General features: G+C 35.4%; 1 protein-coding gene across 1 annotated transcript in view; it reads right to left on the bottom strand.

Moving 5' to 3' along the window:
• Nucleotides 1-1,078: 1,078 nt before the first annotated feature.
• The window catches only part of RNF217 (ring finger protein 217), a 140,951-nt gene continuing 120,765 nt past the window's right edge, over nt 1,079-21,264 (bottom strand). The window contains exons 4-6 of the mRNA XM_053591418.1: nt 15,906-16,107; nt 12,763-12,834; nt 1,079-11,288 (exon numbers count right to left, since the gene is read on the bottom strand). Coding sequence (XP_053447393.1) covers nt 11,215-11,288; nt 12,763-12,834; nt 15,906-16,107 — 348 coding nt within the window. The 3' untranslated portion in view covers nt 1,079-11,214. The remainder of the gene's footprint in view (nt 11,289-12,762; nt 12,835-15,905; nt 16,108-21,264) is intronic.

Below are 21,264 nucleotides of genomic sequence, written 5' to 3'. Positions count from 1 at the left end.
GTTTGGTTTTTAGACAGAGTCTCACTCTGTTGCCCTAGGCTAGAGTACCTTGGTGTCATAGCTCACAGAAATATCAACTCCTGGGCCCAAAAGATCCTCTTGCTTCAGCCTCCCTGAGTAGCTGGGACTATGGTGCTCACCACATCTGGCTAGAGTAAGCACTGTTTTGATTTTGATCACTGTTGATCAGTTTTGTCCATTTTTCATCATATAAATGTCATCCTAATACACATACTCTCTCTCTCACACACACACACACTCTAATGTGCCTGGCTTCCGTTGCTCAATATAATGTCTGTAAGAGTCAACTGTAGTTTTGCATAGATTGCTCTTTTTTTAATTAATTTTTTTCTTTCTCATTGCAGTCTAATACATTTTATGAATATACCACAGTCTGTCCAATTTATGTTGATAATTCTTTTGAACCTTTGATCAACAAATGTCCTTCTTTCTGTGGGGATAGGTCTAGGAAAATAATTGCTAGGTTATAGAATAGGCACATATATTTGGCTTTAGCAGCTTAGTGATTTCTATTTTTCCTAGTTCAATTACTTGGTCTAGGGTGTCCAACCTTTTTTCTTTTCTGCCTTACCTTGGGAGAAGAACTGTCTTGGGCCACTCATTAAATACACAAATATGAAAGCTGATGAGCCCTCCAAAAGGTCTTTGCATAATTTCCATGATATTCAACACCACAAATAAGCAGAAAAGTTCTCAGATAACCCACATGTGGCCTGTGGACCTCAGGTTGGACACCCCTGGGAGGGTGATCACCACCCCATGTCAACTTCTTACTTCCACACTATTTGCTTCCTTATTTTACCCCATGCAGGATGTATGGGCTGATCTTCACTATTCCATGCCCTTTCCCCCAAATATGCCACAGTAACAAAACACAATCCACCTTCCCCAAAGCACTCATGAATTTCCATTCATTCCTACTTCTCCATTTCTAGAATCTGATGCAGAAATGACTTCAATAACTCCATGTTTACTCACATATGATAGCTTGGACACTGTCAAATTTTACCTTTTTGTGTCTTTAAATCCCAAAGCTACCAGAAAAAAGACAAGAGTCTTCTGTTTTCAGAACTTTTATTAGGCATTGCTAGATGGTGTTGCACGATGTATTGCACACATCATGCAGTAACCAGCACTCCACAGTAATCCACACAACAGCTCAGACAGTGACAATCAAAACACAGTTTGATTCCCATCAGAGTTTTCATGCAAGCAGAGTGAATGTCTTCTTCCATGCAATCTGATCTCATAATTAAGATTACCCTTCCATTCTCAAAGAACCAAGCAAAAATAATAATAATTAAAAAAAATCATAACAAAAGGCCATTGGGACATTAATCAAAGTCCAAAATTAGACTCCAAAATACCACGAGATATCCATCTTTTGAAAGACTTGTCCCTAAAATTTGTGTGATCTGGGTTGCTTTTACTGCCAGCAGCAAGTGAGATTGTACTTCCTAAGAAGAAGCAGTACGTTGACACATATCCACCGAGAATTCTTGAGGTAATAGATTTTTAAATTTCACTGCTTAAAAAACAAAAAAAAATCTGTTAATTTCCAGGTTCTGTCCAGCAGGACCCATGTGTTGGCAGGAAGGATTCTTTTTCATTTTGTCTTTGTCAAATATTTACACATTTGCGTATACAACCTGTGTCTTTGTCTTTTCTAAGCACATGGTTTATTTTAATTATTCATCATACATTCATCAGGAAAAGTTGAATTACATACCATAATACATAAAGAATACAACAAAACCAGCACATTGCATAAAGCTAAAACAAAAGGCACAGACCCAGAAGAACAAAACAATATAGTATACAAAATGGCTTGAGTTGATAAAGCTGTGAATGAATTAACATGTAAATAGCGAACACCACGGTGGTTCTCTAGCGTCTGCATGGAAGTATATTACTGATAAAATATTGCCAACCACAAGTTGTAGGGAAATGGTCAAATCCATAAACTACAGTAATCTCCCCATTATCCAGCACCCATGGGGATTGGTAGATTCCGGATAAATGTAGTTTCCGGTTGCTTGAGGGTTACTATTAAAAACAGGCCTAACTTATTCTATACCCCACACCATACTACGCCCTACTACACCATAAACTCTGTGTTGACTTGATATTAATATTGAAGCACACTAATTAAAAACAAAGTAAGACAAAGACAAACGTCACTTACTGTAATACAGTTTTACTGCATTATAAAATAGCTTTGTAAATACAGTGTATAATTTTAGTTAAATGTCAGTCAATACAACTTTTCAACTTTGCTACCACATTTTTTAACTTTAACTAACACACATTAACACTTAAAACTGTTACAAATAACGCATGAGAGCTGCAGGAGGAATGCAGGAAGCAGGGGTTAATTGGCAGCAGGGTGCACCAACTTTAAACTCAGAATTTTTTTTTTTTTTTTGGCCAGATCCCATGCCGGTTGCTTGAGTTCCGGATCACAGTGAGTTTACTGTAACACAGTTACTTTTCTTTCTAACGCTTTTTATAAAGTGATTTTGTCCTAATTGGGGCTATAGATAAAACTCAGCCATTTATTTCAAATCCTGTTCAAACTTAAAAAGCATTCTTTTGTGTGGTTTCAAAATATATTTCAATTTCAATAGCTTCAATTTCTAGTGTTTAATATACACCTTTATCCTTTAGTTTAAAAATGAATAATGCCATTTAAGAAAAATACATTGGCTAGTCTGCTGCTCTTATAACCCAGTAGGTTAGGGTAGCAAACACAACCTACAGACATTCCTAAAGATACACTGTCTCCTTAGTACTTTAAACAGAGAGACCAAAGAACACTCACAAAAAATATATGGCTCTTTAGATAAGAAATAAAGTCAAGTGAAAAAAATAAGGCACTAATAACATGTATAAATGTTATATACTCGTCACACAAAGCACCATCATGGAAGGTTAAAGGGATTATACATTAGTGCTATTGGAAAATGGGAATAAACCCAGTTTTCCTGGTTTTTATTCACCAATCTCTTCCTTTCTTTTTAGTAATTAATTTATAAACACTAAGTGGTAAGGAAATTATGTACTATGCTAAAAGCACAACTCATGGAACCAACATCATGAAATAATCATTTAGAAATAAGAAGCTGATTTCAACAATGTAAGAAATTAGGTCTTTTAAATACTCCTTATTTCCCTAGATTTTCTTTTTAGTGGAATTTGCTTTTTCCTTTACATTTTCAGAGATATCTACATAAAAATATTCTGTTTTCTTATTTTATTTCTGCCTGCTTCTTTTTAAAAATGTTTTGAAATGCTTTCTTCCACATACTTTTGTAGATGTCAAGATTATAGTATAACTAATGAAATGCAGAAAAAGTTAAAAAATAAAATTACATGAATATTTTCTAATGTCATTAAAAAAATCAAAGAAATATCTTTTCAACCAGGTTCAATTTAAACATGAAAAACATGACATATTCTTTGGGAAACGGCTACAAATTTTGCAGAAAACTAACAACAGCAATATACTAGTAAATGTTAGAGAAATTTCTTCTCATATTTTACTGTTATGAGAATATAATCAAAATGGGATACAATCTGATAATTAAATAGAAGATGGTAATTATTCCGTAGACCTGCAATTTCTGAGTATATTGTAATAACAGATTAAATACCCAAATGCTTTTTTTCGTATTTTACATTCTTTGTGAAAAATATGTAAATAATTTACTTGTCCCACAGTTTTGATTATAGACATACAATACATAAGTTTCATGTAAATATCTTATAATCAATTTTGTTTAAAATAGAAACAAAATAACTTATACCTTTTTAATAAATAATGTGTTAATTTACTAATGATTTAATGTTCTGTTTAATGTTCCTTCTACACAAACTTTTTGTGATCTGTCAGAATTTACTAATTATTATGTTAATAATTGTTTCCATAGCAACATGATTGTCAATTTTTATGTTAAAAATCTGTAACAGATTGTTCTTGTCAAGGTAAATGTTCATATATACATAAACCAATTACTATTCTAGTTTTCATGTTAAATATAAGGTTGGTCTACATTTTAAAATTCCATCAGCAGAATTTTAATTTTGATGAAAATCATCAAATAATAAAAGTAAGCTTTGGGGGGTTGCCCTATGGAAGTTGAAAAGGAAATGAGTCTTAATAAAAAGGTTCATAGTCAGCTGACAAAAAAAAAACTCTCAATACTTAATCTAGAAACATAAAGCATAATAATTTTCTATGGACTAAAAAAATTTAGCTATTTCTATCAAACATTTAGATACTATTTGCTTGAAACAATCAACATATATTTGGATATTGAAGAAGTAAAATGTTAATACAAACGTTATTTTTAATAACTTGACCAGATCATTGAGACTATTTCCCAAGCTGGAGCATGAGGTGAACACCACGCAAATTTTCAGGGACTATTGACTGACAGCATAGTTGGCCAGCCACAAGAATCTGAAATGATCATTATTTCAGCAATTTCTAGGGCCCTCTAATACCCGAGTTTGACTCTCCTTTGAACTTTTCTGGGTCATGTACTAAACTATACTATGAAATATATCTTCATATATTTATTCAGAGTGTGACATATCTAAATTATAACAATGAAAAGTTGAATATTTGCAAATGACAAATGGTTTCTCTAGAATAGAGCTAATATCAATTACATTCAAGGTGATCTACTTTAGATTATCAAAATTTAATAATGTTCACAGAGTATGAATCCATTGGCTGAATTTTATATACAAATGCTACACTGCATAAACGTACCCCAAGTCAAAGCTGGGACGACGATCATAAACCATAACCCTTTCTGGATACAGGACAATGACTCGGGGTCAGGCTGGATCAAAGTCCATATGTGCTTTCTGTCCAACTAATAGGTAAGCACAATACTGATGTTAATGATGAAGCAATTTCTGAAGCCTGGTTTTAGGGTGTTATTGGGCCCTCTGATCCAATTGTTATCTTCTCATTCATTTGCCTGACTTCTTGGTAGAGGGCTAGGCAGTGTTCTCCACTCCTATCAAGAAGAGGGAAAAGTGTTCCAGGCACTCCTAATACATTTCAAAAAGCAAAGGTAAATCATGCTCACTACCAGAGATGAACTGTAGAGTCCTTTCAGTGTTGATTTTTATTTCACTAGAATGAAGAGTTAACGATAAGACAGAATTTATCCCACACTTGGCAAGATGGGAAGAAGACTGCAGAGGCAAAAAGCAAGATAATCAAGAAATCTAAGAGAAAATAAGAACTTGATGTTAAAGTATGTGGATATCATTTCACCAAGTCATTTAGTACTACCGATGGAACAGAGTGACAAAACATGGCACGGAGCTGAAAACAAAGTGCTTTCTATGCTAATAATAAGTCTGAATAATCTAAGTGATGCAAAGTTATTTTATATACACTGAATGAAATTTCTTTGAAAAGACGAGTATCAAAAAAGGCAGTGGTAATGTTTTGTGTTATTTATTTAAAAAATAATTTAATGCTTTTTAAGTCTATATTATTCTCAAAACAGTCACTTCTTTAGCAAAAAAAAATGTATATAGTTTGTAATGTGCACGACTGTATGATTCTAAATTGGCAGTATGTATAGGTATGTGTAAGGTATGTGATATATTAAAGCTTCAGCTAATGCTCAAAAAAAAAAACAAACCTACAATAATCTCATACTACGTGACTGTTTCTTGGATTTGGATAAAGTCATAAAGTTCTGGCCTTGCAAAAGTGAAGTACCCTACATAATACTTGGCTAGGAAATGTGTATTAGTTCTATCCTCAAAATCAGAGTGACAAAGGAGTCCCACTGCATTTTTCTTTTAAAGGTTTGTATCATTACTTATCATTGCACAATCTTAAATACTCCTGACATTTTGAAACTCTAATTTTGTTTAGATTATACTTTAATGGTCTATAAAATTATTTTAGTTTTATCAGAGTAGTAATTGTGGATATACGATACTGAAACTTATTTTCCATATCAGGAGGAAAATATCATTCTTAGATAATAATGATTTGAAAAACAAAATATACTCCAACTGGCAACTGGTGGCAGAAGTTTTAACTTATCTCGTTTCAAGTTAGAGAAACTTCTTTTTATAGAATTGCATGAACTACTAAATTGCAATTAAAATTTTCAGCAGAAATTAACATTTTAAACAAATATTACAACTGGGTTATTAGGTAACATTTATTAAGTATTATGTGCTATGTTTGAGCTCCTGATAACCAATTTCCAGGATTAATATAATTTCAGAAATTGTATTTTTTCAGGTATGTTTTACTTGGCTTTAAATCTTTAGCTTCTGATTCCACCAAATTTAAAGAGATGACACATATTTGCTAATACTATGACTCTACTGTCTCCATTGATAGATATGTATTAGTTGCTTTAACATTGTTAAATTATTTAAATGGGGTTGGGCACAGTGGCTCACACCTGTACTTTGGGAGGCTGAGGCAGGAGGAGCACTTGAAGCCAGGAGTTTAAGACTGGCCTGGGCAACAATGAGACCCCGTCTCACCAAAAAAAAAAAAAAAAAAAAATAGAAAAAGAAAAAATTAAATGGCATGAGTATTTTAAAGTGCATTATGGAATTTTAAGGCTATGTTTATAACAGATAATAACATAAACCAAAATAAAGCTGACCACAGGAAAAATTACTTTTAATAGATGGAATAGATTTTAGCCACAAATATGAAAGAGTAAGAATATAATCCAATGTGAAGACTCACATTAAGGCATATGTGCAGCTTGCTTATAAAATTAAAATCTAAAATGGCTTTTGGCATGAATTTTCTTATTTTTTTTTCTTACTTAATAAATATACCAATTAATGTTCATTAGGCCACTTTTTGTGTCAAAGTCTAAGATTGAAACAACTGTATTTAACATGCGAGCAGCTGGTTTTATGTCTTGGCAGATGTAGTCTCATTTGGCAGAGGTCAAGGAGGAATGCCAATGCTTTGCACATGCCAAAGTGAGTTTATCAACGCCCCTTCCCCTGTCTTCTTCTCTTTTAATAAAAAGGAGTAGTTAGAATAGCAGAGAATAGTCTAGAGAAAAGGAGTTTGAGAAAGGGCATCCAGGACTGGAAAGATTACCATGGTTTGTAGGTAATTTTACAGGAGTACTGGTTCATACATTTGGATGGTAGGATTGAAAGCTGAAGGCTGAAATGAGACCTTGGGGACTCAAGAGATGGAGGTGTCACAGAACAAGGAATTTCCTGACAGGCATGGCCGAATCTTGATACCACAGCAGAGAAAGTACAGTTAAAGATATCATGTTGTAACCCGACTGAGGTTTAATTATCTTTGATTGTTTTCCTGTCTGTTCCACTCTTAGGATACAATAGCACCTCTGAGGAAATCAAGGGGGTAGCAATAGAACGTGGCTTACACCAAAAGGTTTGATCTCTCTCTTATTCTTATACCACACATAGAAATTCCTAACGAGCTGTTGGGATTCATTATAAAATAAATGTTTCATGTTATTTCATAATTTATAATCATCCCACCACACCTTACATCATCAAATGTGTTTTTCTATTAATTATCGTGGGCATTTATAACCGCCAACATGTTGCTTCCTACTGTTCACAATGGCACAATCAGGTTCCTCTGTAGAGCAACATGCACGAACATGGATAGTGTTTTAAAAAATGTAACAAACATCATCAATTTGGCTTGGGTATTTCATCTAAATCCCTCAAGTTTTAAAACTGCGTAATCCAAAATCAATTCATCTCTCTCACATTTTCTGACAGACATGGCATCACGTTTTATTTTTTTTTCTATTGGAAAAAAATTTTCTCTTCAAGTTTTGACAAGGTATTTACCTGACTAATCAAGCAGACAGGAAATTATCTTTCAAGGTACGCTTTTCTTTAAAAATTATGTTCGCCTGTACAATCTTTCTGTTTACCCCAAAAGGGTCTCAGATACATTATTCCTGTGACCTCATTTCCTAAAAATGCATTAAAGATGTTATTACAAAAATCTTGTAAGAACAAGATTTAAAGACTTATGGAAATGTTCACACAAGGTGATAAAAATAAACGTGAAAGAGTCTTTACCAATGCTTTGTCATAGAGAATTGAAAACAATCTTGATGTTCATTCAACAAAGGACGAATTCGGTAAAGTATAACCCTAGAATGGATTATGTAATAATTTATAAAAGAATGAGGTAAATCTAAACCCTTAAGAAAAAGTGTCTACTGATACATAATAAAATGAAAGAGTCACAGTACAGTAAAAATATTATTATTCTATTTGTACAAAACTAACTCACACAGATACAGACACACACACGCTTGTGTATTTGTAGAAAGTGTCTGGGAGTAGACATACCAAACCATAACAGTGGTTACCCCTATAAAATGAGGGGTGGGATAGGCAGACAAATTTGTATTTTATAAATTCCATATGGTCGATTTTTTAAAAAGTAGTATATATTAAATTTATAATAAAAACATATAAAATGGCAAGCCTTGGATAGAAAGGTATTTGTTTTATGTGCACGCTTCTTTTTCTAAAGTATAATAGTTTCTGGAATTTATCCCAAAAGTTACTACTATTGTTTTACCTTCAAAGTTGGCACTGAAATATAAATAATGTTCTCTTTTTAAGATCTTGATAAAACTTAAAAAAAAAAAATCACAAATAATTACTTTAAGTTACCAGTAGGGAAAGCCCTAATATATATCACCCTTCGAAAAGAAAATGCATACGTTAATTAAAAAAAAAACTATGCAATAGTAACATGAAAATCTTGTATAGCACAGTGCACACTACTTCAAACATTGCTGAAATAGCCCTCACTGAAAACAGACACCTCTTTGTACTGGAATATCGGAAAGTTTTCCAAATAATATAAAAATACCACCAAAGGATAAGTTATTTAAAGAAAGGAATAAAAATCCCTGAGTAGGCCAAAGATAACAGACACTATAACCTAAGAAAATAGGCTATCTCAGACCAGAAGGTACATTGTCTAGCCAGTAGGTGCCTATGACTAGGGCATATGTATTCATAAACAGTTATGGGAATATTTCCTATCTATCATGCATATGATATGGAGACATCATACATCATATATGTACGGATCTGCTAGGTTTGTCTCATCATATTCACATATTGCCAAACTAATGCCTAAGTCCAGGAAAGATGAACTTATAAAACTTAAGCACTTTTATGACAGAAACATTTGTATTTCAGGTTAGGAAGTTTCCTGCCTTCAGTCTTAATACTAGAGTACCTAAAATAGGCACTCAATAAACATCTGTCGAATGGATGGATGAATGAAAACATGAATTTCTGAGACTAGCTCATCACTTTATCTTGTGTTATATAATGCTTTAGAAATATGCTATTCCAGACCCATAAATGTCACGCCCTAATCTTACTGGGAATAGACAACTAGTCTCTGGAACAGCTGTAGTTTTTCTGCATGATTAAAAAAAAAAAAAAAAGTGGAAAGGATGCTGGCTTGTTACCAATGCATGTAAACATCACTTTTTAGGTCAAAAATAATAAAATGTTCTTACACTCTGGAGCTTAACAAACACAAACTATCCGTGTTAATGCCTGTTTTATCATATAACCTATTTCAAATCAGACAAGGTTGCTGACAAATAAATGTACATCTAAAGTGAATAGCTCATTTTGTGAGTTTGGAGACAACTGGCAACTTAAGGCTTCTTTGGGGTTTCTTCTTGTCTGCTGATAAACTTTTGTGATGAAAACAAAGGAATACCAGTCGCTTGTCCTTTTCTTATTTTTAAAGATTTTGCAACTTGAAAAAAAATTCCCGAAAACATCTCCTTCATGTTTTTGGTGTTTCCATTGCCAAAAGCAGTTTATATTTCAGATAAACTCATAAATACAAAAAGTTTTCAAATTGCCCCACCATAAGAAGACACCAACACATTGTTATGCACTTGAGCAGTAAACATAAGAAAAATCCTTCAAAACTAGCATTTGTTTTTCTGAAAAACTTGGGGACAAATAAAGAAAAGAGAGAGGAGAAAAGGAAAAGAGGGTGGGGGAATTAAATAATGTAAACTTTGACCTACAGCAGAATTATTTGTAATTACAAGTTGGTTAAAAAATGAGGAGAATAGGGATTTGTTTTTAAGACTTACGCAGTTCTCTCTACACCATACTTGTTCTTTGGACTAAATATTCCCATGTGAAGGATTTATCCATGAGTGAAAAATGTATGCCAACGTATAAGAAATCTGAAAAGACTCAATATTTGCATCTTGAGAATTTCTTAAAAGCAGGCTTTCATTTCTGTCAGTTTACAAAGCTTAATACTCTTGGGGTGACATTGCACAAATTTTTAGTTGTGAGTGCCAAAAAGAGAGAGCAAGAAATAGAAAAGGTCAACATCAACATAGCCTGTTGTCTAGATTGGTTTTAATTTAATCCATTACCAAATTATGCCCACAAAGGAACCATCATCTTTAAATAGGTGTATGAAAGTGTGGAAAAATAGTGTAAAGGCATGGAACCAGATAAATACAAGGATAATGGGCCTGATTTTAATACATATTATATATACACACATTCATATCCCTACACATATGCACTTTAGTAACTCAGGATTTTTCTGATTAATTTAGTTTCATTAGTTCCCTTTTGGACATTGAGACTTTCAAGCAATTATAGCATCCAAAGGATAAAGGAATTACACAGATGAAAACAGGTGCATTTGGTGAATTCTCATCTTCTGAAAAGTGGCCTTGCTTGCTGGGGTACAGACGGAGGACGTCAGCTACTCACACCAAGTTTCACAAGACAGCTTGGAGGGAGGTTCAGGGTTCAGACAGTCCAAGTGATGCTCAGGAGAGGTGTGCTCAGAACAATTCTGAGGATAACTAGTTCTTAATTTTAAAATATTTTCTTCCAACCACCACAAAGGTCAGAGTTATGATACAGATGTCTATAGTTTATGAAAGTGACCATTTTTGAAAAGCAGCAACTTGTTTAAGGAAAGGACAGGACACCAAGTTGGGAGTGCACCGTAGCTAGAGGCATTGTGGCCTGCAGAGAATCAGGGGAGAAGAGATGGTGGAAGGTTCCTCTCCCTGTCTTTCAAGATGTGACTCACTGATGGGGGTACCATTCTGTACGGCTCCTACTCCAACCAGCTTAGGTCGACACACCTACGTTTTACCAGTGCATACCTGTCCGTGATCGCTTTCTCTGTTTTTTACAAAGGCAGTAGATAGGAAATACAAACAAACCTAGGGATTAAAAAGCAAAGTTAAATAGGACGGGCAGTGTTTGGATTTGCATATTCAAAATTTTCCATTTTAATTTATTTGCAAACTGTTTACAAATATTTATCATTAGCAATTTATGAAGATGAAAAGGGAAGAGACATCCATGCTATGAAATTACTTACTTCTATAAGATTTCATTCTTTAATTCCTCCCTTTAGCTCTTTCCCCTTTCATCGCAACCCTGAGTAATACCAGTTTAAATGAGAGTAACACCACTTCAGTTTTAGGGAATATAGCATATTACTTCAGAGTAGACTGTAGAACCAAATGCTGGGTTTGATTTCCATTTCTACCACTTCTTAGGCCCTAGTAAGCCGAATTTCCTTACTTATATAATTCAGATAATAATACCTACTTCCTGACTCACAGCAAAAACGTAAAAGTCAGAGACTTTACAATTCTATCTGTCCTATTCATGTATTACTTGCTAAGTAGAAGTTTATATATGAAAAATCATATTACTTAGCAATCTTCCATGTCTACTATATGAAACACTCTTCAAAGCAACCTTTACAGAATTTAGTTTAAAATTATCTAACACGATGATTGTCAAAGTGTGATCTATAAGCCAGCAGTATCGTCATTATCTGTAAACTTTTTGGAAATACAAATCCGTGTGTTCTGCCTCCATATTGTGTCAGAAACTGCAGGCATCTGTGTTTTGATCAGCTCTCCAGGCTATTCTTAAGCATACTAGAGTCTGAGAGCCACAGCTTTAAAATACATATTTTAACATACTTTTTTTTTTTTTTTAAGAGACAGAGTCTCACTTTATTGCCCTGGGTAGAGTGCCATGGCGTCACAGCTCACAGCTGTGAGCTCTTGGGCTTAGGCAATTCTTTTGCCTCAGCCCCCAAGTAGCTGGGACTACAAGCACCCACCAGAATGCCTCGCTATTTTTTGTTTCAGTTTGGCCTGGGCTGGGTTTGAACCCACCACCCTTGGTATATGGGGCCAGCGCCCTACTCACTGAGCCACAGGCACCAACCAATATACTTGTATAAATAAAACCATAAAAATCACTAAACATTTTCTATTTGTCAGTATTTAAGTACATTTTAGATATGTTCCTATACACACTGAAGGCATTATTATTTTTTTAATCCAGGGCATTTTTTACTGGATCAAACACCTAAGGGCACACCACGGCTTCTTTTCCTTGATGTTCCAATGCAAACTCAGAATTGGAAGATCTGAGTTCTAGTCACCCCTACTCTTTCACTGAGATACTAGCTGTATAAAAACCCTCATATTCAAAGGGAGATAATAGTGCTTTGAAAGACACATGAATTAAATTGTTCATAGACAGAAAAAGGCCACACAAATACATCCTACGGGAAACATACTCCTCTCAACTTTTAAAGAACATGCTGATTAGCTAGCTAAAGCAGGCATAAAACAGAAATTGTGTCCACTTAATAAAAGTGTTTCTTACCGATTACAACTGCTATGGCCCCTAGCGCTAATCCCAAGACCAGGATTAGAGGTGCAATGAATAATTTTCCAGCTGGAAAACAAAAAGCAAAATAAACGGAGTCTCAAAATTAATGTAGCGAGCAATCAGAGCAATGCTTTTAAAATACCATAGTGTATGTTATTTTGTAAAAAGTCTGATTATAATTAAGGCTGTATTTCTCTAAGAAATATTATCAGGTATAGAACAGTAGATACACACTGTGAGTTTAGTAACTTCACCAAAGTCCTGAGTTCATGTATATAACATGTCATAAATTGTTTATCCTTTATAACTCCCAATTGCAAAGCAACTTGCTCACTCTATTCTACCAGCACAATCCATCTTTATACTTTTCCTTTAGATCACTTCCATATTCAATGTTCAAGATGCTGAAAGATTAAGAAGGGAGTGACACATTCTGAGTCAGCAGGAGAAAACCTAGCTCACTCACAAAATAGAGGGCAGGTAGGTACTGCAGGAGGCTTGACCAAGCCCACAGCTAAAAAAGTGTTTTATTTCCTGGGTCCAAAGAAAGCTAATGATATGAAGACCTAATAGATTGAACTACAAAAGGGATATTTTAAGACTGTTAGAGTACCAATATTCATAAAATATGTTGAAAGTTAATTAAGTGAATCATTTTTTAAAAACTTTTATTAATTTTTTTTTTGAGACAGAGTCTCACTTTGTCATTCTCTGTAGAGTGCCGAAGCGTCACAGTTCACAGCAATCTCAAACTCTTGGGCTCAAGTGATTCTCTTGCCTCAACCTCCCAAGTACCTGGGACTACAGGCGCTCGCCACAACACCTAGCTATTTTTAGAGATGAGGTCTCACTCTAGCTCAGGCTGGTCTCGAACTCATGAGCTCAGCCAATCCATCCACCTTGGCCTCCCAGAGTGCTAGGATTATAGGCATGAACCACCAGACCCAGCCTAAGTGAATCATTTTAACAAACTGGAAAAGGAAGCACTTATAAAACAAGAAGGATAAATGTTGGTAAGATGTCTGAGGATATCAGCCAGAATTTTCTTTTCTAAATGAATAATTAGGCAGTGAATATAATAAAATTTAGTCCTATGTAAACACAACACAGAGTGCACAATCGTAATCCTACTGACTTTGAAAGACACTAGTGCAAAAAAAGATGCCAGTAACTAACATCTTGCCATTGCAGAGTAACCTTAAGGCATGTGACACACGACCCAAATGCTACCCACAAAGAGAAAGGAACAGAGGACTTTGCAGCAGCATCACACAGCTGTTTAAGAAAGCAGCAGCGACACCATGCCATGAATTAAGGACAGTGATTTGGAATAACCAATTACATAAACAAAAAAGCAGCATAATGCAGGCATTTGTTGGGAATTTGTCAGAAGAATATAAACTTTTTTATTTTTAAGAAATGTCTTTGGAACTAGATGGCCAGACCTGTACAACATACAGTTTTTAATACTAAATTTTACAAGATCAATTAGTGCCACAAATCCAAGATGGCACTAAAGTAGGAAAGAAAATAACAATGAGAAAATATAAAGGTTTTGTGTTTTTAGTTGCTCTCTCCATACAGATTTATAAATAAGTTAGCGTTCCAAACTATCTCTCCAAAATCTACTTAACTACTAAGTAAATATTGGTAATATAATTGTAATATCTCCTATGTAAGTCAATAAAGAAATAGCACACACTGAAAATAATCAAAACCAATGTTGAATGTTATTGGCTGTGGAAAATTATGTTTACTAAACCTTAGGGAAACTGCTTTCATAGAGATCACACAGATTTTAGAAGATGGCAGTGGTTTCCTTATGTTGAAGTGCATTTTAAAATACATGTTCTCACTTCTATCTGGTAGAAATCTACCATGAGCACCAGCTCTGTCCTGACCAGCCAGCACATGATTCAAGGGAGCAAAGCAGTTCATAAGAGTAACGAAGAGACAGAGGGCTATGGGGAGAGACAAAGAGATTCTCAAGAAGTAACTAGGCAGAAGTCGGTAGAAAAGGGGAAATGTGCAAGATGTTTAAAAGTAATGCAAACACATAGCAAAGACAGCCAGGAAAGAAATAATGGAGCTCTGAATGGTGAAAAAGAGAGGGAAAAAATCTCACTGCAAAGGAGTAGAGAGGGGGCTCCTGGAAGAACTGCTGGGTTGGAAGAACCTTTTCACTCAAAGGCAATGGCATTAGCCTAGGGTGATTTGGTTACAAGCACATATCTGTGTTTCTGTTTGCAAATATGCATGTGACTCTGTGTTGGGGGGGTGTTGTTGAGGAAGAAGGGTGTAAAATATTTACCCGTGGATAATCAAACTTTGGGTGGTAGGCACTCATTCCACTGATGATTCCCTCATCATTACTTATTACCTATTAATACAACAGCAAAATATATATAATGACTTATCAATTATAAAGATATAATGATGAAACTCCATTATAAGGCCTTGAAATATGTGGACTTGTTTATTTTTTTTGCCTTCAAAGACCACGTTCTGTGCTATGTTATACCGCATGTTTTCCATGATTTAAACAGAGGGATATGTGTAAGACATGCCACCAGATACTGTCCATACAAAACTAAATGTTGACACAGTTTCTCTCAAGTGGCTTCCCATACGGTTCAGAAATTTAAAAGGTTAATGACTGCCGATTTCTGCAGTGTAATTAGTAATTTGCTTTCCCACACAAGTAGAGTGCTGCTAACAAAACTTAAGTTTCTAATTAAGTTAGAAGGGTGAGAGAATATGCCCCTCCCGCTGCTGTAGAAAAGCCCTACTAGGATATCTGGCTCATAGTAGGTGCTCAGAATTGTCATGGCTGGCACATTTCTAAGTTCTTATCACTTCTCGATTCCCAGGAGAAGTTCCTGTAACAGTGTTTTTCAAGCTGTTTGTAATCTCACGGCACAGTTGAACCTACACACTTTCACGGCACATTTAAATTATGTCGATCAAAACAAAAAAGAAAAAAAAAAAGAAGATAGCTACTGTGCCTTGAGCGTCTTTCAAAAAATAATTTAATTAATGATCTTTAAACATTTTTGTGGTACACCTAAGATCCTCTCCTGACCCACCGGTGTGCTGTGGTTGAAAATCGCCGCCCTGTAAGTATGTCGGATACTCACCACAGACCGACCCTCGCACCAATCTCCTCAAGTGAGGTCTCTCTGGGAGGTAACGATATTTGCATCCAAATATACTGAGGTTTGATGTGTGGTCTCCGAAGAAACGGAGCTGGCGGTATCTCTCCCCACATCGATAACAAAAATTAGTGTTACATTGGGAGCACGTCATGTGGTCACACCCTTCAGTTCTCTGGATGTGGATCTGTAACCAGGAGAGAGAAAGAGGAAAGAGGGTATTCAAGTTTTTAAAAAGTAAAACCTCACAAATTTTATGAAACGTTTATGAGTTTCACCAAAACAGAAGTCTCATAGTATTCCTGAGGCTGTCAATTTGCTTATAATCACATCCTCTAAAATGATGTTTTTACTGAATACTTTCATGTGTGCAAAGCTTGGTAACATTTTGGGTACTCAAGCTGTTGGCTTATTTTGAGCAACATACAAATAAACACAGCCCAAGGAAGACATATTTGTCTTCCTGGATATACTCCTAACTCAGTGGGTGGGGGCAATTTAAAATGCTGGGAAAGTGTATTTTATTTATGTTTAATGATCAGCAAGAAGGAGGTGGCTTGGGGAAATAAGAAGAGATGAAGGATATTCCTTACAAGAAGGCATTATGTATAATTTGTTGTGACTAAATTTCCAAAAGCAGAAATCTCTCTCTGCTGAAGGAAATGACAGCAGATATAAATGTATTTGCAAACCATTTTAGTTTCTAACTCTTATTATTCGTAAATACATTGTTTATAGAACTGTTTGTATGATGCCATCTATACAACTAAACACCTTCCTCTACTCTTGTAGTCAAGTTCTGTGCAAATACAGCTTCAGCTATAATGTAACAAGGATTTTATTCTTGGATAGTCTACCGCATAGCAATGAGCTAGTCACCGTCTCAAGCACCGAGGCCAAGTTGTAATTAAGATCGTCTTTTCAGGGTGGTGCCTGTGGCTCAAAGGGTAGGGCACTGGCCCCATATGCTAGAGGTGGCGGGTTCAAACCCAGCCCCTGCCAAAAAAATTTAAGATCATCTTTTCAATAGAATCGGACACATTCAGAATCCTTATGGATTCTGTAAATAAACTGGAGCCATCTTTCACTCAAATATGTGCCCACTTTGTTAAGGTGAATAATCGTGAAAGAGAACTCAATGTAATTTATAACTTATATATATGTCATCCAAAGGAAAATAATTTGCTTACACTGCCCAGCTTTCCTGTGATTAAAATGAGATCACCTCGTAAGAGTCTTTCCTTTTCACCAGGGAGTTGGCATCTACTGTGATACATTCAAGTTGTATCTGCACTCATTCTCCTATAAATACTTATCAGCTATTTGTTTAGAAATTTTATTAAACAAAATGTTCCAAAAAACATTTTAGCTACTGTAAGTGTGTGTCTATAACATGTGTTGGGACTAGCGTGTCAGAGAATGTTTTTATGCAATTAAGAATTTTGCAATTAACACATGAGTCACTCTCTCCTGTGGCTGATGGAGTCTTGCCAGGTAAACCTAGGCCACCGTACACACTTTATATGCTTCATTTGAAATTATGTTTTTTCCTTTCCCCCAAATACTGTGTAGTTCCCCAAACTTTTGCAATAGTGTCCTTATAAGTGCATTTCTAAAAAACTGGCAAATGATTATGGAGGTGAGATAAAATCTTCCAGGAGAAAGAGAAGAGCTCTGTGAAAAGAGAAATTAAAAGTTTTAGAGACAAAAGAATTCATCCACTTTATAATATAACCTTCTATTACAAGGTTTAAGATTAAAACATGCTTGTGTGACGCCACGGCACTCTACCCGAGGGCAGTATAGTGAGACTCTGTCTCTACAAAAAATAAAAAAAAAAAAACATGCTTGAAGCTACTAACTGCAAAACATATACAGTATTTCAGTTTTAGTGATAAGCAAAATGTTAAAATGAAATTTAAGGGAACTATGAATTTAAAAAGAACTGTGAGGCCGCTTGTAAAATAACAACAAATATTAATCATAGGAATAGTAAGTTTCACTTAAAAAATACACATATGTGTGAATCTAATTATCCATCTATCCATCCATCCATCCAACCGCCGACCTACCAACTACTCTGGAGAGTTTCTAGGTGATTCTGACCATTTCCAAGAAGCAGTAATTAAGTAGAAGATGCGTATGACAGCAAGCACTTTATACCCGGGTAAACGAATGAACCAGGAAAGAAAAGTTTACCAAGTGGCTGTCAGGACCTTAGGTATTCAGAATCTCTAGGTAAACTGTGAGTTCAACGTCCATTCCCTCCTAGTGTCTGAGTGACCCTAGGCAGGTCAGCCTCAGCCCTGTGGGGAGGTTGGGAGAATCTGGGCTTTGACTTCAAAGCCCCTGTGTTTGAATTCTAGCTAAGAGAACTATTTAAAAAGAAGTTAATTCGCCTTTCCTCAAGTTTTAAATTAGATAATAGTTCTTACCATGTAGTAATATATGTACAGTGCCTAACCCACTGTTTGACACATACTGAGTCAGATTAATGTAAACTTGGTTCTCATCTACCCCTTCTCCTTTACCCAACTAAAATGTGAGAAATCAAATGCTGGGGTTATATATAACTGCAAAGTCCTGACTGTCAGATAGTCCCCTTTCTCACTTATTCCTATGGATAATTGTTAGGTAGAAATGGCCTAGAGAGATGAGGGCTAGCTTGTGGTCAGGGGCATATGAGCATCCGGGGTCAAGGGTTACCAAAAATACGATTTAGGCAATAAAAGCTAAACTCATTTTCCTTGCTATCAGTCACCTTATCCTTTTTTAGGCATGATGATTTTTTTTTTTCTTTTTTAAAAAAAGTCCAGTAGCAGTGGATCCAGGTGTTGTGGGGCCTGTGGGTTACCTAATTTGAGGAGCCTTCTTTAAGGAGAAGAATGTAAATTACAGATACAAATTAGATACAAGGTCTAAGAAGGGGCTGGTGCAGGGGAGGGTCTCTGACGTTTAAGCTTGTTAGCTTTCTGGGAAGTCAGCCCCCTCTGTTCTGCATGTTTATCAATGACTACTGTGGCCACACTGGTTTAGCACAGTCGATGGTGTTCGGGGTGACATAGGCCAAAGGAGGCCCCACTGGTCCCTAGAGCCATTTCTGATCCTTCTTTCAATCACCTGTGCACTAGGAAGAAACACGCTTGAAGACAACTGATAAGCACCCAGAATATCGTACAATCAACTTCTAGACTAGGTATTGTATTTGGTCTTAAAATGGAGGTAACACTAGCCAGGCGTTGTGGCAGGCGCCTGTAGTCCTAGCTACTTGGGACGTTGAGTCAAGAGAATCGCCTAAGCCCAGGAGTTGGAGGTTGCTGTGATGCTACAGCACTCTACAGAGGGCCATAAAGTGAGACTCTGCCTCTTAAAAAAAAAAAAAATGGAGGTAACACCCAACTTAAATTTCCTACAGCACAGCAGTGTCACAGACGACCTATACAGGGAAGAAGGCTGATACTTGTTGAGAGCCCGTGACGTGCAGGGCACTGTACACAGATCAGCACTGTTACACCTCATACTTGCACCTTGAGATTGGCGTTCTTATTTATAACCAAGCTCAGAAAAGGCATCTGTTTGAATGACAACCCTAGTGAATGAAGAAAGGATTCTAAATTTATGTCTGTTTCTTTATTATGCTAAGCAGCCTCTTATGAAAGTAAAGGTAAAACCAGAAGGTCAATTATACTCTTTGCTAAGAGATAGCACAATCTTTAGTCAGGTCTGCTGTCTCTGCACCAGGCATGTAATCCCATTGCTTGTGTTTGCAATTCTCTGAGCCAATTCACATTCGTTACTCAAAATGGTACCAAAACTTTTTCTGACAGGCAACTTGTTCTAGTAAGTTAAACCTGTGACTGAGTTCATTTGCCTCAAAATTTCACATATCATTTTCACTGTCATTTTATATCTGCTTTTAATAATGCTTCATTGGCTTCTAAAATCTTTATGTGGGCTATTTATTTCATTTTTAAAATTTCTGTTTTTTCTCTTTTCACAGTCTTTTATTAGTAGTAATATAAAATTCTGAACACAGCAGGCAACAAAATGTTGGTCAAATAATATTTCTGCACAAGAAGTGATGAAATTATAAGCTCTGATAACACTCTATAGTAACCTTATAAATTGAATTATATGATTCTATAGATTAATTTCAATGCTTTATGCACATAATCTTGGGAAAATGGTTCCATAATTTACCAACCATCAAGCACACAGTGCTTCCTCAAACACTATTGTTGAATACTCTAGATTATGAATATTTTACTGCTTGCTACTAACAGAGAAATGAACTAATAAAATACAAGTTTATTTGCACCAGGAGACATGACTTTTCAAGTTGCTAAGCAATTTGTAACTTTAAACTTCTAAAAGGGTCACGCTTTGAGGATGCCATCTTTGTTTATTTTCAAAACACAGGTTTAAATCGTATTTACATAAAGTTCATTTTTTATTCGATGAAGTTGTTTTTATTTTTTATTGTAGCTTTGAAAACCTTCATCAGTTTAGCTCTGTTAACAGATAAACTAATTGCTCAAGTGACTACAATTTAGCACTAAAATTCTGCTTTTACTTAAGACATGAAAACAGACTGGAACAGACTGGTTATTCCTAATCCATTAGATGAAACCCACTACTCATAAACTACAATGTCACTTGATTTGTTATTACTCAGAGAATTCTTTTCTCCAACAAATAAGACTCAAAGCAAGAACTAAAATAATTATCAAATATTGAAAGAGGAAAAAAGGAAGGGGATAAATCAGTGAAATGAATCCTCACCTGCTGTGTCAGGGGATGCTCAGACAATGTCAAGGACAATGTACATAAACTTACTATTTGAGGTATTTCTCAGAAGCAAAAACCTGAATGAACTAAAAGTTTTCTGATAGTCTCATAATCTATCAGGGTAGACAATGTTGCAAAAATAAGATGCTGATTTCAAAATTATTTGGTGTCTCCTGCTACGTTGTTAGTGTTTTAAAGCAAACACTCTGATAACTTTAATTGTCTTCAGTGGACTGGTTTTCCTTATTATAAGGAATTTCATACAGGCATTCAAGTTATCTTATGATTAATTTATCATAAGACAGAAATTCCCTAGAGTGTAGAGCACTATCCAATTCTTATCTCCCAGGGTGGAGCTCTACTACAAATTATCCCTAGTTTTCTTCCTTCTTCTTAACCATACTGCCCTTGACTCCATGTCCCCATGTCCTGAGAAATCTTCAGAAGCCAGTTTTCCCCTTTTCCTTTCATTATTACCTATTCCCCAGTGGGACTATAAGCCCTATTGAATTAATTCTTCCTATATTTCCACATGACCCTCTAGCCAATAATTATC

The sequence above is a fragment of the Nycticebus coucang genome, chromosome 5 (genome assembly GCF_027406575.1).
Source record: "Nycticebus coucang isolate mNycCou1 chromosome 5, mNycCou1.pri, whole genome shotgun sequence".
Lineage (NCBI taxonomy): Eukaryota > Metazoa > Chordata > Mammalia > Primates > Lorisidae > Nycticebus > Nycticebus coucang.
Note: the sequence above shows the minus strand (reverse complement) of the source record. Positions and strands in the feature narration are given on the sequence as shown.